The 17,796-nt window shown below is 42.9% G+C and overlaps 1 protein-coding gene across 1 annotated transcript in view; it reads right to left on the reverse strand.

The window, feature by feature from the left end:
- The window catches only part of LOC127578291 (E3 ubiquitin-protein ligase Mdm2-like), a 39,014-nt gene that overhangs the window by 19,064 nt on the left and 2,154 nt on the right, over positions 1-17,796 (reverse strand). Inside the window, 6 exon segments of the mRNA XM_052030138.1 lie at positions 3,716-3,774; positions 3,776-3,850; positions 13,824-13,898; positions 14,018-14,138; positions 15,160-15,320; positions 17,431-17,525. Of these exon segments, the coding sequence (XP_051886098.1) occupies positions 3,716-3,774; positions 3,776-3,850; positions 13,824-13,898; positions 14,018-14,134 (326 nt within the window). The 5' untranslated portion in view covers positions 14,135-14,138; positions 15,160-15,320; positions 17,431-17,525.

A 17,796-nucleotide genomic window follows, 5' to 3' on the forward strand; every position in this document is an offset into this window, starting at 1 on the left:
GACATATATAATCAGAAAATAAGAGACTCGAAGTGATACAAGGAAGATGATGATCAAAGCTTGATCATAGAAAAGTATTTTAAGGAAGGTTTTAAAAGAAGAAAGAAATCATGTGCAAGGGAATTACAGAGCTTGAGGCCTGGACACTCAAACATGACTACCAATGATGGGCAAAGGAAATGGGGAAGGCAAAAGAACAATGGGTGACCTGTGGAACATTTGTTTTACTTTGTGAATAATCACTGGCAACAAACTTTATAACACAAACTGCATTGCAAGCCTTTGTGCACATTTTATATGATGGGTGTTACACTGTAAAATTGCATTTGAATGTTAGAGAAAGTACACTTATTTTATGCAAATCAGGCAGAAAAGGAAGATAAAGATACGAAAGTCAAGAACTGCTGCATTTCTTGTAACAAAGCACTACAGTTAACACATTGATACTTGAAGAACTTAAATTCAAGCAAGGAAATGATTGTAGTGAGTGCACTACCAAGAAAGTTGAACTGGCATTCCCCAGACTTACTTCATCATTGAAATAAGGCTTATTTTTCCTTTAAAGAATCCTCCTTCCTATCATGTTAACATGCAGCATAATGGTGAACTCTAAAGTACCGCTGGAGCTAATGTGAAACACTAGCAACAGGGAAGTGGCAAATGAAATTAGAATTTGGGGACGGTAGCTACGGGGAAGATTCCACTGCAGAGAGTGCATGTTCACCCCATGGGTTTCCTCCTACAACCCAAAGATGGTTGATTGGCCACCCCAAATTATCCCTAGCATTGGGGATGGCAGAATTACTAAAGAGAGTTGCAGGGTATGTGATGGAGAACAAGTTGCAGGGAAAAAGTGGGGAAATGGGACTGATGGGAATGCTCAGAGTTGGCATAGATTTGATGGGTTTAATAGCTTCCTTCTACATTGCAAGAAAATATTACATATTGGACAAACTATGAAATAAAATGAAATATTACATTTTGTTTTGTGAAAAGGTGCTTTCGATTGCTCAAGCTTTGATTCCTTCTGAATATCCCAGCAAAAAAACCCACTAGAAACACTTCAATCATTGTAATATCCAAATTAAAACATCTTGCAATCTTCAACACATGGTATTACAACTTAAATTTATGCAACTTGTCCTAATAGTGACTCCTGGTAATACATTGGGAAATCTGCACCCTAATCCATGCAAACCTAATATATTCTTCCTGATATATGGTGATCAAGACTGCAGCCTGCATCTGGATGGGCAGACCAAAGCTCTGTACAATTAAAGTACAGCATCACCCCCCCCTTGATTCCACTTTCAATTATCTTTAAAATGACTTGCTGTACCCTACCACACCAGTTCTTCAGTGGCATGGTTGCCTCGGCACTCAACTTTTTGTTCTTTCACATATTCAGTATAACAAAAAATTCTTTTGCTCTTTCTTGGATTAAAAGTGGTTGTAAAATACACTTTTCACCAAGGAGCAGGACTTGGAAGATAGCGAGTTCAGTGTAGGGTATGGTGATTGTCCAGAGCATGTCAGCATTGAGGTGTTAGATGTCATAGATGCATAATGATTGATAAATTCCCAGGGATGGATGAGATCTGTCCCAGGATACTATGGGAAGCAAGAGTGTAGATAGCTGGGGCCCTGATGGAGATTTCTCTGTCTATCAGCCACAGGTGAGGTACGATTGGCTTTGTGCAAGGGAAATCCTGTCTCACTAATTTAACTGAGCTTTGAGGAGGTAACTAATAAGATTAATGAAGAGAGGGTAATAGACATTGCCTATATGGGCTTTAGAAGAGCATTTGACAAGGTCCTGTGAGGCAAGCTTTAACCTTGGCAAGAAGGTTAAGGCACATGGGATCTAAGGCAAGCTGCCTAAATGAATCCAAAATTGGTGGTGAAAAGTTGCTTTTCTGATCGGAATTCTATGACTGGTGACAGAACACTTGTTTGTGATATACACCAATTAATGACTTGGGCGTATACCTAGGAGGAATGATAAGCAAGTTTGTTGATGACATGAAAATTGGAATTGTAGATAACAAGGAAGGTTGTCTAAAGCTACGACAACATATAAATCGGATGGAAAATTGGGCAGAATGTTGGAAGATGGAATTTAATCTCGACAAGTGCAAGGTAATGCATGCTGGAAAGAAAACTAGGGGTAAGACATATATAGTAAGTGATAGGGCACTAAAGAATGTTAATGAACAAAAGGGATATTGGATGTTTAAGTCTAGAGTTCCCTGAAAGTGGCAACACAGGTAGACAGGGTAGCAGCATATGGCGTACTTGTTTTCATAGATCTGAACAGAATATAAAAGTTGGCATGTTACGTTGCAACCTAATGACTGACTTCATTAGACTTCACTTGGAGTATTGTGTGCAGTTCTGCTTGCCACACTATAGGAAGGATATGGTTGTGCTGGAGAAAGTGCAGAGGAGGTTCACTACGATGTTGCCTGGATTGGATAACTTTAATTATGGGGAGAGGTTGGATAGGCTGGGCTCACTTTCCCTGGGATGAAGGAGGCAGAGTGGACGGCTGAAAGATGCATACAAAAATTATGTCATAATTAGTGTAAATAGTCAGAATTTTTTCTCCCCATGGTAGGGGTATCAAAAACAAGAGGGCATAGGATTAAGGTAAGAGGAAGGATTTTAAAAGGGACTTGAGGGGAATTTGTTTTATTTTACACAGAGAGTGATTGTTATCTGCAACTCGCTGTCATAGGAGGTGGTAGAATCAGATGCAATGACCATGTTTAAGAGACATTTAGACAGACACTTGATTCGGCAAGGCATGGAAGGATACCAACAAAATACAGGCAAATGGGATTAGTGTAGTATGGGTCAAAAAGGTTGTCAAAAAGATGGTGGGCTGAAGGGCTCGTTTCTGTGCTGTACAACTCAGTGACTCTGTGATATTATCCCGACGGACAGAAAATGCTGGAAATACTCAGCAGGTCAGGCCATATCTGTGGGAAGAGAAAAAGGAGCTGACATTTCAGGTCGGAGACCTTTCATCAGAACATAGATTTGAGAACAAAGGATCTTGCACCTGAAACATTAATTCTGTTTCTCTTCCCCACAGATGAGGCCCGACCTGCTGAGTACTTCCGTCATTTTCTGTTTTTCCTCCAGATTTCCAGCATCTGCAGTTTTTTTTATTTTCATCATCCCTATGGAATTCAATCCTAATTGCTTACTCTTTTACAGTCCTTCACAGGTCCATGCTGACTATCTGATGAGCTCAAATTGTTTAAATGCTCTATCCCAAATAAGATACAAAAATGTTTAGCTGACAAGTCCTCGGGATCCCCATTTCTTCTTCCTTCTAGCCTTAAATAACAGAGCAATGTCTGCAATTTTCCAGGAACCGCTATACAGTTTTCAAATCTATATTTAATTTTATCACCTTTTAACAGAGCAAAGTTTGAACCACTAGTTCCTGGATATTTTTTTTTCATAAGACCCTTAAATTCCAATAATTTCCACTTTTTGCACAAAGTCCACCACAAATGTTCCTTTCTATGACCTTTCAAGGAAAAAAAATGTTTCAAGCCAAATGCTCATGTCGTATTAGCCAAATCATGCAATACGTTGAGGATAAAAATACTATGTATAACTTGAGATGACAATTTCTATTTCAATCCTCTCCCTATTTATTCACAGAATTCATTTTGCAACTTCATATTAAAATGTACATTACCGTGGTTCTTTCACTGAAAAGCTCTGCACTCCAAACAAGTGACTCAGCAGCTCATCTGAAACAATGGACGATATGCTGCTGTTTTTCATCATACAATTGCTTAGCCATTATATATTGTCCTAAGTAGTACATTACCTGTAAAAAAAAAGATCAATTTTCAATCCAAAACTTGAACACAGTACTTGAAATAAATTACAGTAATTTCTTTAATATGACTCAGTTACAACAAAAATATTTCTACAGGCAAATGCATGCCTTGAAATAAAGAACAGCAAAAGTCTTTTAAAGAAAATAACAAAATTGATGCACATGGAAGCAGGGGATAGACCATAAGACATGAGAGCAGAATCAGGCCATTCAGCCATCAAGTCTGCTCTGCCATTCGATTATGACTGATTTATTTTTCCCTCTCAACCCCATTCTCCTGCCTTCTCCCAGTAACCATTGATGCCCTTACTAATCAGGAACCTATCAACCTCCACTTTAAATATACCCAATGACCTAGCCTCCACAGCGTCCGTGGCAATGACTCCCACAGATTCACCGCCCTCTGGCTAAAGAAATTCCTCCTCATCTCTGTTTTAAATAGATGTCCTTCTATTCTGAGGCTGCACCCTCTGGTCCTAGACTCTCTCACTGCTGGGAACATCCTTTCCACATCTGCCGTATCCAGGCCTTTCAATATTCGGTAGTTTCAATCGAGATCCCCTCTCATCCTTCTAAACTTCCAGTGAGTACAGGCCTAAAGCCATCAAACACTCCTCATACATTAACCCTTTCATTCCCAGGATCATTCTTGTAAACCTCCTCTGGACCCTCTTCAATGCCAGCACATCGTTCCTCAGATATGGGACCCAAAACTACTCACAATACTCCAAATATGGTCTGACCAACACCTTATAAAGCCTCAGCATTACATCCTTGCTTTTATATTCTAGTCCTCCTGAAATGAATGCCAACATTGCATTTGCCTTCCTTACTACTGACTCAACCTGCAAGTTAACCTTTAGGGAATCCTGCACTTGGACTCCCCCAAGTCCCTCTGCACCTCCAATTTCTGAATTTATTCCCCATTTAGAAAATAGTCTATGCCTTTATTCCTTCTACCAAAGTGCATGACCGGACAGTTCCCTGCACTGTATTCCATCTGCCACTTACTTGCCCATTCTCCCAACCTGTCCAAGTCCTTCTGCAGACTCCCTGCTTCCTCAACACTACCTGCCCCTCCATCCATCCAAACTCGGCCACAAAGCCATCAATTCCATCATCTAGATCATTAAGATACAACTTAAAGTAGCAGACCCAACACCGCCCTCTGCGGAAGACCACTTGTAAACCCCAACCCCATTCTCCTGCCTTCTTCCTGTAACCATTGACCCCCTTACTAATCAGGAACCTATCAACCTCCGCTTTAAATATACCCAATGAGCCGGTTTCTACAGCCATTTGTGGCAATGACTCCCACCGATTCACCACCCTCTGGCTAAAGAAATTCCTCATCTCTGTTCTAAATGGATGTCCTTTTCTGGTAATGAATATTACCTTTCTTGTAATACCATGGGCTCCTATCTTGTTTATCAACCTCATGTGTGGCACCTTGTCAAAGGTCTTCTAAAAATTCAAGTAAACAACATTCAGTGACTCTCCTTTGTCTATCCTGTCTGTTATTTCCTGAAAGAATGCCAACAGATTTGTCAGGCAAGATTTCCCCCTTAAGGAAACCATGCTGACTTCAGCCTATTTTATCATGTGCTTCCAAGTACCCTGAAACCTCATCCTTAATAATGGACAGGTAATAGCATGGATAGAAGATTGGCTGACTGGCAGAAGGCAAAGAGTGGGAATAAAGGGGGCCTTTTCTTGTTGGCTGCCTTAATAATGGACTCCAACATCTTACCAACCACTGAAGTCAGGGTAACTGGCCTATAATTTCCTGTCTTTTGCCTCCATCCCTTCTTAAAGAGTGGAGTGACATTTGTGATTTTCCAGTCCTCTGGAATCATGCCTGAATCTAGTGATCTTTGAAAGATCACTATTAATGCCTCCACAATCTCTTCAGCTACCACTTTTAGAACCCTGGGATGTAGTCCATCAGGTCCAGGTGACTTATCCACTTTCAGACTTTTCAGCTTCTCAAGCATCCCCTTAGTCATAGCAATTACACTCACTTCTGTCCTGACTCTCTCGAATTTCTGACATGTTGCTGGTATCTTCCACAGTGGAGACTGACACAAAATACTCAGTTTGTCCACCATTTCTTTGTACCCTATTACTACTTCTCAAGCGTCATTTTCCAGTGGTCCACTCTTGGCTCCCTTTTACTCTTTATACATCTGAAAAAACTTTTGCTATCCTCTTTTATATTATTGGCTAGCTTACCTTTATATTTCATTTTTTCTCCCCTTATTGCTTCAGTTGCCTGCTATTGGTTTTTTAGAAAGCATCCCAATCCTGTAGCTTCCCACTAATTTTTGCAATATTGTATGCCCTCTTTTGCTTTATGCCGTCTTTGACTTCCCTTGTCAGCCACAGTTGCCTCATCCTCCCTTTAGAATGCTGCTGCTTCTTTGGTATGAACTGATCCTGCGTCCTCTGAATTACTCCCAGAAACTCCTGCCATTCCTTCTCTACCGTCATCCCTGCTAGGGTCCCCTTCCAATCAACTTTGGCTGGGTCCCCTCTCATGCCTCTGTAGTTATCTTTACTCAACTGGAATACCAATACATCAGATTTTAGCTTCTCCCTCTAGAACTGCAGGGTGAATTCTATCATATTATGATCACTGCCTCCTGAGGGTTTCTTTACCTTAAACTCCCTAATCAAATTTGGTTCATTGCACAACACCAAATCCAAAAATGCTTTTTCCCTAAGCTCTAAAAAGCAATCTCTTAGGCATTCTACAAATTCCTTCTCTTGGGATCCAGTAACAACCTGATTTTTCCAATCTACCTGCATATTGAAATCTCCCATGACCACTGTAACATTGCCCTTTTCACATGCCTTTTCTATCTCCTGTTGTAATTTGTACCCAACATCCTGGTTGCTACTTGGTGGCCTGAATATAACGCCCATCAGGGTCTTTTTACCCTTGCAGTTTCTTAACTCTACCCACAAGAATTGTACATCTTCTGATCCTATGTCACTTCTTGCTAAGGATTTGATTTCATTTTTTTTAAACCAACAGAGCCACCCCATCCCCTCTGCCCACCTGCCTGTCTTTTCTATAGGATGTGTATCCTTCGATGTTTAGCTTCCAGCTGTGATATTCTTTCAACCACAACTCTGTGATGCCCACAATGTCATACCTGCCAATTTCTAACTGCACTATCAGCTCATCTACCATATTTGGTATACTGCATGCGTTCAAATATAACGCCTTCAGTCCTGTATTCACCACACTTCTCAAATTTGTTGTTGACTGAAGTTAAATTCTTAGCCCTTTCAAAACTTTGTCTTATTCTTTATTGTGGAGACTTCAGTAACCTCTCTAGCACTCTCCTTCCCCTTTACTTTATCCATACTTTCCCAGTCTGTCGAACCCACCCCCATACTATTTAGTTTAAAGCCCTATCCACAGCCCTGGTTATGTGATTCGCCAGGACTCTGGTCCCAGCGTGGTTCAGGTGCAACCTGTTCCATTGGAACAACTCCCTCCTTCCCCAATGCTGGTGCCAATGTCCCACGAATTCAAACCTACTTCTCCCACACCAATCTTTGAGCCACACATTTAACTCTCTGATCTTATTGACCTTATGCCAATCTGCACATGGGCTCAGGTAGCAATCCAGAGATTACTACCTTTTTGGTTCTGCTTTTTAATTTAGTCCCCAGCTGCTCAAATTCCCTCAGCAGAACCTCTTTCCTTGTTCTACCTACATTGTTGGTAACCACATTGATCATGACAACTGGATCTTTCCCCTCAGATTCCAAATTCCTCTGCAGGTCAGATGAGATATCCGAACCTGGGCTCCAGGGAGGCAACACAGGATAGTCACAGGACAAGTCACAGATAGGTTTGGGGGTGTAAACTGAAATGGCAGAATTTTCTGAATGTTGAATGTGGAATGCTGCCAAGTCCTCATTGAGAAAGTGCTGTTCGTCAAGATTACATTGAGCTTTCCATAACAATCACTTCCCATATCTCAGGAGCCACTTCTCAGCAAAAGGAAACATTGATGACCAAATTCACTCTCATCTCCAGTACAAGCTTTTTAAAACCAAGAGCTCAAACCTGGCAAAAAAGCCCATGTTACATCAAGCAGCAGTGACCCCTGCCTAACTACATGGTTTGGATAATCTATAGTCAGTATCTCAAAGCAATGAAGAAACACCAATCCCATTACCAAAGGAATTCCTAAAATGATCTACAAGATCGGCAAACAAACGTCAGTGTCCTCACTCAGAGAAACATTCCAAGCATCAAGGTTTTCTTGAATCATAGTCAACCAGCTCTGGGAAGTAGGCCACACTATCTACATAATGGATACCAAACTCTCAATTCAAGCACTCTACCCAAAGGCCCATCATGGGAAGAGATTTCCAGGACAGAGAAAACCACTCAAGGATATTATTAAAGACTCTTTGGAAAAGTGTATTATCCTAACGACTCAAGAGAATTTCTGGCCCTTAATTGCTCAAAATGAAGGAGGTGAATTCCTGGAGGTACTTATCATCTTGAGTTTCTTTGATGCCATTCAGCAGTCCTGCAGAGGACTCTTTAGTCAGCTTAGAACCCACACAACTGGGCAGAACCAAAAGAACAATTACTAAACCCCAGGGACTGCCCAAGTCAGGAACACTGAGTTGAGATGGAAAAGGATGCAAAGCCTTCGGGAGGAAAAGGACAGAATTAAAGTGACTGATGACAGAACCTTATGACAATGCCTGCATGATAACAGAAGTTTTCTACAGACCAGTTTAAATTTGGCCACTCTAATGTGGAAGAGAGTGTAAACACAAAATATTAGATTGAAAGTGATATAAACCTATGCAGTGTGGAGATTGGGAAAAGAGGCACAGCGAAAGACATTGCAACTCCTGGATTTGCACAGAAGGGGCATGACTGAAGAGAGAAAATGGAGTTTGGAGGCAACTTGAGAATACAGAAAGGGAGGGGGAGATTGTTGGTGGTTTTACCCAGATGGTGGCAGAAAAGGCAGAGGATAATTTCTTAAATGTTGGTAGGATGGAAGGCAAGGAAAGAATTAAATTGTGTTTCACAGGAACGGGAAAAAGTGGTAAGAGCAAAAGCTTAAGAAATGGAACAAATGCAGTTGGGAACCCTGCTAACCAAAATACTTGTGAATCTTCTGCCAAGAAGATTTTTGGGAGATAGTAATATCAGAAGAGATGGGAAGGAACTTCTATAGCAATGGAAGGTAGTCCTAGAAGGAAAAACAAAAAATCAAAACCTGCTGATGCTGGAAATCTGAAATAAAAACAGAAAATACTGGAAACACTCAGCAGCTTAGAAGCATCTATAGAAAGAGAAACAGAGTCATAAAACCTTTGCCAGAACTGGGAAAGAGAAAAAAATGTTAATTTTAAGTTGCAGCTGTAGCAATAAACAGAACAAGGAGACCAGCTCAAATTGGTAAGTGGGGCAATTAGAGGGCGATCATGCTTCCTTGCCTCTGTTATGAGTAGCTAATAGCTGGGTAGTGGGACATACCCTGCACCCTGCACATCAGGCTGTATGAATGGAGAGAGAAAACAGCCAAAATCACAATGGATGATGAACAGCAGAAATGGCCAGATCCAGAAAGGAAGAGAAAGAGTCAGAGTCAGACGTGAAAGAGAGAGCAAGATGGAAAATGGCAGAAAATGTGATAAAATTGGAGTTCTGTATGAGTGCAGAAAACGTTACCAGTGCAGTCATTGATTTACATAAAGAGAATTAGGGAGTGGGCCCAAGTAGAACTGAAACAAAGATTATTCCGCATATCCTACAAAAAGACACATGGCTTGGGCCCTTGTAAGTGCTCATTACTATATCTTCAACAAGGATTAGTTCACCAAGTCACAATAGCACCAGCCTTATTGGCAGATTTGATGATATCAGGACTGGTTCTTAGAACTGAGTGCCAGAACTTCAGAGAGTAGATTCAAGAGATGGAGTGGAAAAAAAAGGTCGTCAAAGACACAGTGACCGTATCAATCAATTAGAAATGATAAGAGGCCAGAGGAATGGGTCGAGATTGATTAGTATTTCTGGAGATGGGAGAAAGGGTCTGCAGTATGAGGTTAAAACCTCCTGACCAAGGAAATAGGTACAGAGGCAGAGGAAGAATAGTTCAATGTTCATTAAGATGGGGGATTAGAACAAAGACTTATTGTCAGGGATCAAGAGACAAAGATCAGAAGGGATGTTGGAACATGGTCTGGGAGTGGAACCAGGGGGAGGGATGGGGTCAGAGGAAAGTGAAAGGAGAAAGCTGTCCATTGCAGCACCAAATGCAGTGGACAATAGTGTGGAAATGTGGACCACGATGGCATCATTAGAATTATTCTTGTTACAGAGCATGCGTGTGCTGACACTTGCTGTAAAGCATGGATCTTGGGATGCAATGAGAAAAGTGCCTCAAGAAAGACTAGGTAATTTGAACATACTTATGAAAGGGAGGATGATGTAAGGTAACATAATCAAAGTACCTGTAGGAGACTGTGGGCATAGAGTGTGCAGTGGTCTACCCCAGAAAAGAAGATAAAGAATTCAAGGGAGGGAAGGTTTAGGGATAACGTAAAGAAAAGAGATTGTTGGAAATGGAAAACAAACTTAAAACACAGGTTAGAACTCAAAGGATCCGAATTTGGCTTGGTAATAGGAGGCAGAGGATGACAATGGAGGGTTGTTTTTGTGACTGGAAAGCTTTGACCAACGGCATATCACAGGGATCAATGCTGGGATCCTCAGTGTTATAAATGTACAATTTGGATATGAATAAATTTTTTCAGTTTGCAGGTGAAACAAAAATGGGTAGTGCTGTTTGTAGTGAGGAAGATAGTCCTACGCTACAAGATGATATTGACCAGCTGGTAGATAAAGTGGTAAAGGCAGCATACAGGATACATGCCTTCATTAGCCTGGGCATAAAAGAGCAGAGAGATACAATTTGAAAAAAACACTGGCTAGGTCACAACTGGTACTGGGTAGTTCTGGTTGCCTCACTTCAGGAAGGTCATGATTGCATACAAGCTGGTGCAGAGGAGATTCAGTAGGATGTTGCCTGGGATGGAGCCTTTCAATTATGAGGAGAGACTGGACAGCCTGGGTCTGTTAACAGTGGAGCAGAAGGAATCAAAATTATGAGGTGCAGAGACAGGGCACATTATAGGTGATGTTTCCCCACAATAGAGGTATTAAAACTAGACAATACAAGCTTAAGGTTAAAGGCAAGAGGTTTAGAGGGGATCTGAAGAACGTTTTCACCCAGAGGGTAACTGAAATCTGGAACATATTACCTGAGTGAGCGGTGGAGGCAGGTGCTCTCAAAACCAATTATCTAGACAAGCACTTGAATCACTAATGCATGGAAGATCATGGAGCTAGTGCTGGTAATGGATTTAGTGTAGATAAGAACTCAGTGGTCATCATGAACATGGTGGACTGAAGGAACTGTTTCTGTGCTGGATGACTCATTAATGGTCTAGTTTGTGGCAACTGCAGGAAAGAGCAGACATCGGTATACACAAAAGGGGCGAGTGAGGACTTCAACTAGGAACTATTTTGCGTACCTCAAAGCAAAGCAGGCAAGACCATTACAGGGTCCTATGGCAAAACCTTTAATTTGAAAGTAATTAGAATAAACAAATGGGAGACTGGTTCAAAAGGTGAGGACCCATGGGATCAAGAGCAAGTTGGCAAACTGGATCCAAAATTAGCTTGGAAATAGGAGACAAGGTTGTGGTAGAGGGTTGATTTTGCAATTGGATGCCTGCGAGGAGTGATATTACACTAGGATCAATGCTGGGAACTTCACTGTTTGTAATACGTGTGAATGACTTGGATGTGCACCTCAGAAGCATGCTCAGCAAGTTTGCAGAAAACAAGATTGTGGAGTTGTTGTTAGTGTGGAAGGTAGTTGTAGGCTGCAGAGAGATATTGGGCCAAAGTAAAAATGGCAGACAGAGTTTAATCCAGACAAATGCGAATGAAACATTTTGGGAGTACTAATGAGGAGAGGTCATACACCATGAATGGTAGGGTCTTAAGGAGCAGTACTGAGAACAGAGGGACCTTGGAGTATGAGTCCATTGATCCTTTAAGGTGACAACACAGGTAGATAATGTGGTTAGTAAGGCATATGGGATATTGCCACCCATAAATCGGGGCATCAAAAACAGAAGTAGGGAGGTTATACTCCAACTTTATAAAACTTTGGTCAAACCTCAGCTAGTGTACTGCATGCAGTTTTGGTCACCACATGATAGGAAAGATGTGCTAGCACTGGAAAGGGTGCGGATGAGATTCACCAGGACATTGTTTAGTACGGAACAGTTCAGTTATGAAGACACACTGCAGAAACTAGGTCTGTTCTTCCTGAAGTGGAGGTTAAGAGGTGATATGATTAAGGTATAGAAAAGGAGTATAGATAGGGTAGACTGCAAGCAACTTTTCCCCATATCAGAGGTACATAAAACTAGATGACGAGGATTTAGGGCATGGGGAAGAGATTTAAAGGGGATAAGAGGAGAAGCTCCTTCACCCAGAAATTGGCAAGCAGCTGGAATGCACTGCATAAGTGGTTCAAGCTCAGTTGCTGACAGCATTCAAGAAGCGCCTGGATAAGCATTTGAATTGTGTAGGTATGGAAGGCAACAGACCAAGTACTGGGAAATGGTATTAATATGGAAGGTTGCCCAATGGTCAGTGTGGGACCCAATGATAAGTCCCCAATGATAAGTACGAGAGAACATGGCTTTAGGGTGAAAAGGGAAAGGTTTAGGGGGAACAGTAGAAGGAACTTTTTCACTCAGAGTGGTGGGAGCGTGGAATGGGCTGCCATCTGACGTGGAAGTGCGGGCTCGCTCTTAACTTTTAAGAGTAAATTGGATAGATACATGGACGCGAGGTCTGGAGGGGTATGGGCTGGGGGCAGGTAAATGGGACCAGCAGAATAATGTTTCGGCACAAACTAGAAGGGCCGAATGGCCTGTTTCCTGTGCTGTAGTTTTCTATGGATGTTGGGCCAAATGGCCTGTTTCAATGCTGTATGATTCTATGACTCTAAAAAGGAGGAAACATTTGAGTGATAAATAAAAAAGTTCCGTGGAGCCAGGACACACTGAAATGGTTGACTTACAGGGAAACCATATCTGTGACTCTTACACTTGCTTTAGACAATCACCACAAATTTCCAGTCACCTTTCATTTAATTCTCTGAACCACTCCAGCTTGTTACATTCCCCAATATAGCTCTATGTAAGCTTAACAGAAACTCAATAGACACATTAGACAGTATTGTGCTATTACTACTTACATTTTCTTTATGTCCCACTTTCATCACTTTTGCCATGCTCTTTTATTCCTTACTATTGAAATCAATCACAGTTCTTTCTTTTTGTTCTTTCCCTTCCTCTTTCTCTGCATCTCAAAAGTGTTCTCTTACTTTTCTCAGTTCTCACAAAAGGTCATTGATCTGAAACGTTTTCTGTTTCACATCTCACCCAAGAAGGTACAATACTCCTCTAAGAAAAGATCTTGTATCTATGACATTTTGAAACAAAGACAAACCTGAGCTACGGCTGATATTAGAAATGCAAAATATTGTACACTTGTTGTTTAGGGACCACAAGTAATGAGCTAAAAATTGCTGGAGGAACTCAGCAGGTCCATGGAGGGAACATCTATGGAGGGAAATGGACAGTCGATGTTTCAGGCCGAGACCCTTCAGGACTGTTCATTTCCGTCCATAGGTGTTGCCTGACCTGCAGAGTTCCTCCAGCATTTAGAGTGTTGCTCCAGATTTCCAGCATCTGCAGTCTCTCGTGAGTTCCTCCAGCAGTTTGTTTTTGCATCAGATTACAGCATCTGCAGTCTCTTGCGTCTCCACAAGTAATGAGCTAATTTATCACTTACAAAATGCATCTACTTTAATTGTAGACTAACCTCCTTTACTGTAAATGTTTCATTCTGCGCACCTGCAAACCGCAACAGCTTAAGTAAAAGTGGCTTGGGTTTCACCTAAAACGTTTTCAGGAAGAGAGAAGGCAACATGTTCTTAGTCAGTAAGCAAATAAAAAATACTGAAACATTTTTTCGAGTTTTTTTAAAATAGAATCTACAAAATCAAAGGAAAATACCTGACTTTCGTGCTCTGAAGGCAGCATTTGATCTTCTTGCGAAGTGCCAAGGCAAAATGTAGAGCCGTTTGTTGCCATTTCTTCAAAAATGCTTCTAAGCAAACGCTTGTCCTTCATGCATCTTCAAAAGCAAATAGATTCGACTAGCTTCGAAATATCTTAAACACACCAGCGCGCTCTCAAAATTCTCTTACGTTTAAAAACCTCCCGGCTTGCCATTTAAACCCGAGGATGTGGGAGGGGACATGTCCGGGCGGATCGCTCATGGTGCAGTTGCCCGAACAGGCCCGAACAAAGAACCGTCGACAAAAATAGCAGCGTCAGAGTGACGCTAGTTCTGCTGACTCGCCGGGCTCTGCCCGGACATGCCCATACACAACAGCAAAATGTTCCACAAACAAAATGCGGGGGGGGGTTGGAAAGGGGGTGGAAGACCGGGGTGGGGTGGGGTGGGGTGGGGTGGGGTGGGTGGGTGGGGGGAAGACCGGGGTGGGGTGGGGTGGGGGGAAGACCGGGGTGGGGTGGGGTGGGGTGGGGGGAAGACCGGGGTGGGGTGGGGTGGGGTGGGGGGAAGACCGGGGTGGGGTGGGGTGGGGTGGGGGGAAGACCGGGGTGGGGGTGGGGTGGGGGGAAGACCGGGGTGGGGTGGGGGGAAGAGGGGGTTGGGGTGGGGTGGGGTGGGGGGGGGTTGGGGTGGGGGGAAGAGGGGGTTGGGGTGGGGTGGGGGAAGAGGGGGTTGGGGTGGGGTGGGGGGAAGGGTGGGGTGGGGGGGAAGAGGGGGTTGGGGTGGGGTGGGGGGGAGAGGTGGTTGGGGTGTGTGGATGGGCAAGCCCTGGGCTGGGGTTGGCGAGGGAGAGAGAGAGAGAGACCCCACGGAGGGGGTAGGATTGATGGTAAACACGATGATGCTGGAGGAACGCAGCAGGACAGCAACCGTGGAGAAAAGCAGGCAGTCAACGGTTCGGATCAGAACCCTTCTTTCGGATAGATGGGTCGGGTGGTGGGGGGGACGGGGGGCGGTGGTGGTGGAGGTTAAAGGGGCCCCAGGGAGGAGCTGGTGGAGGAACGGAGCCTGGCGTCCTTGAGAGGTGGGGGGAGGCGATGGGCTGCAGGGTGTTATTAATCCTTGGGGAAAAAATCACCTTATTGGTCTTAACTGCGTGACGCCTTAAATAAGGGCCTCTTGTTCTGGACTCTTCCAGTGAGTTGACATCCTATCCATTGAATGAATTTTTTTTTACAAACTGCCACGGCTGAAATAAAATCAGAAAATGATGGAAACACACAGCCAGTCAGGCAGTATCTGTGGAAAGAGAAATAGAGTTGATGTTTCAGGTCCAGGACATCATCTCCATTTCCATTCAGTTAAGATTTTATGTTTCAATGGTGACTTCTCACTCTTCATAATTACAGCAGATACAAGTCTAGCCTATCTAACCTTTCCTAAGGAAGAAACCTAAACATACCAGGTAATCAGTTAACCTTCTCAGAACCACTTCTAATGCATTAACATTCTTCCTTAAATAAAAACGACCAGTACTGTACTTGGTATTTCCACAGGGTCTCAAACATGCCCCATAAACTGAAACAGAACCATTGTAGAGTCATGGAGTTAGGGAGCACAGAAACAGGCCCTTCAGCCCAACTTATCCTGCTGACCAAGTTGCCTACCTGAGCTAACTCATTTGCCTGCATTTGGCCAATATCCCTCTAAACCTTTCCTATTCATGTACTTGTCTAAGTGTCTTTCTATTTTATTAAATTCCTGTAGCAATAAACAATAACATTGTTCACTTTCCTAATTATTTGTTGGATCCTACTCTGACCTCTATATCTGTGGCCTCCTGTGCTGTTACAACATGTCCCAATGCAAGCTTAAGGAACAAGTCCATTTTTCATTCCAGCCTGCAAGACTCCATGGAGCTGCCTGATCCACTGAGTTTCTCCAGCACTCTTGTGTTGCTGCAAGACTCAATGTTGAATTCTTCAATTTCAGAAAACTTGCGCTTTCGTTCTTTTTGTATCAGGACTGGCTGCTTTTGCTTACCATTCCATTCTTCCTTTTCTCTGGGAGTCAGAGTTATACAGCATGGAAACAGGCCTATCAGCCCAACTGGTCCATGCCATCCAAGATAATCCCATTTACCAGCATTTGGCCTGTAACCTTCTAAACTTTTCCAATCCATGTACCTGTTCAACTGTCTTTTAAAAGTTGTTATTGTACATGCCTAAACTGCTTCCTTTGGCAGTTGATTCCACACAGATACCACCCTTTGTGTAAAAAATGTTACCCCTCAAGTTCCTATTAAATCTTTCCCCTCTCATCTTTAAACTATGCCCTCTAGTACTTGATTCCCCAACTCCTCATCTTTCCCATAGCAGGGTGACCAAAACTGACCACAATACTCCATGTGCGGCCTCACATGCGTTCTGTACAACTCCACCATGGCCTACCAACTATCTTACTCAATGCCCTGACTTATGAACACCAGTGTGCCAAAAGTCTTCTTCACCTCCCTGTCTACCCGTGACTCCACTTAGTGAACCATGTACTTGTATTCCTAGGTCCCTATGTTCCACAGCACTCCCCAGGGCCCTGCTGTTCACTGTTAAAGTCCTAACTGGATTTGACTATCTAAAATGCAATACCTTGCACTTATCAGAATTAAATTCCATTTGCCAGTCCTCACCCACTTCCTCAGCTGATCAAGATCCCCCTGTAATTTTTGATAACCTTCTTCATTGCCCACTGTACCACCTATTTTAGTGTTATCTGCAAACTTATTAACCATGCCCTGTACAATCTTATCCAGATCGTTGACATAGATGACAAACAACAACGGGCCCAGAACCTACCTGAGGCAAGCCACTAGTCACGGGCCTCCAATCAGAGAAATAACCTTCCACCATCACCCTCTCCTTTCTACCATCAAGCCAACTGTGTATCCAATTAGCCAGCTCTCCCTGGATTCCATGCGACCTAACCTTCCAGAGCAGCCTACCTTGTGGAACCTTATCAAAGACCTTACTGAAGTCTACTAAACCACGTCTATCACCCTACCCTTATCAACTTTCTTGGTCACATCATTAAAAAATTCAAGTAAAGCCATGCTGACTACCCCTAAACAACCACTGTTTTTCCAGACATACATACATCTTATCCCTCAGAATCCTCTCCAGTCACTCGTGTACCACAGATATTAGATTTACTGGTCTATAGTTCCCAGGTTTTTCTTTGCTGCCCTTCTTAAATAAGGGTACAGTATTCACTACCCTCCAGTCTACCAGCACCTCACCCATGGCTAATGTCGATGCAAATATCTCAGCCAGGGCTCCCGCAATTTCCTCTCGAGCCTCCCACAGTGTTCTTGGATAGACATGGTCAGGCCCTAGAGATCTGTCAACCTTCATACCTTTTAAGACATCCAGCACCTCCTCTACTGTAATGCAAATTATCTCAAGAACTCCCCATTTACTGTTCCTAATTTCGTAGTCTTCATGTCTGTCTCTACAGTAAAAACAGAGGAGAAATATTCATTAAGGACCTTGCCCGTCTCTTGTGGCTCCACAGGAAGGTGTCCTCTTTGGTCTCTGAAGGGCCCTATTCTCCCTTTTTCCCTTAATTTACTTATAAAATCTCTTTGGATTTTCCTTAATTGTGCCCTCCTGATTTCTTTCTTGAGTACACTCCTGCATTCCTTATATTCCTCCAGGGATTCGCATGATCCCAGCTGCCTGTACCTGACCCATGCCTCCTTTTTCCTGGCTAGGACTTCAAT

This window comes from Pristis pectinata, chromosome 15 (genome assembly GCF_009764475.1).
Source record: "Pristis pectinata isolate sPriPec2 chromosome 15, sPriPec2.1.pri, whole genome shotgun sequence".
NCBI classification, from domain to species: Eukaryota; Metazoa; Chordata; class Chondrichthyes; order Rhinopristiformes; family Pristidae; genus Pristis; species Pristis pectinata.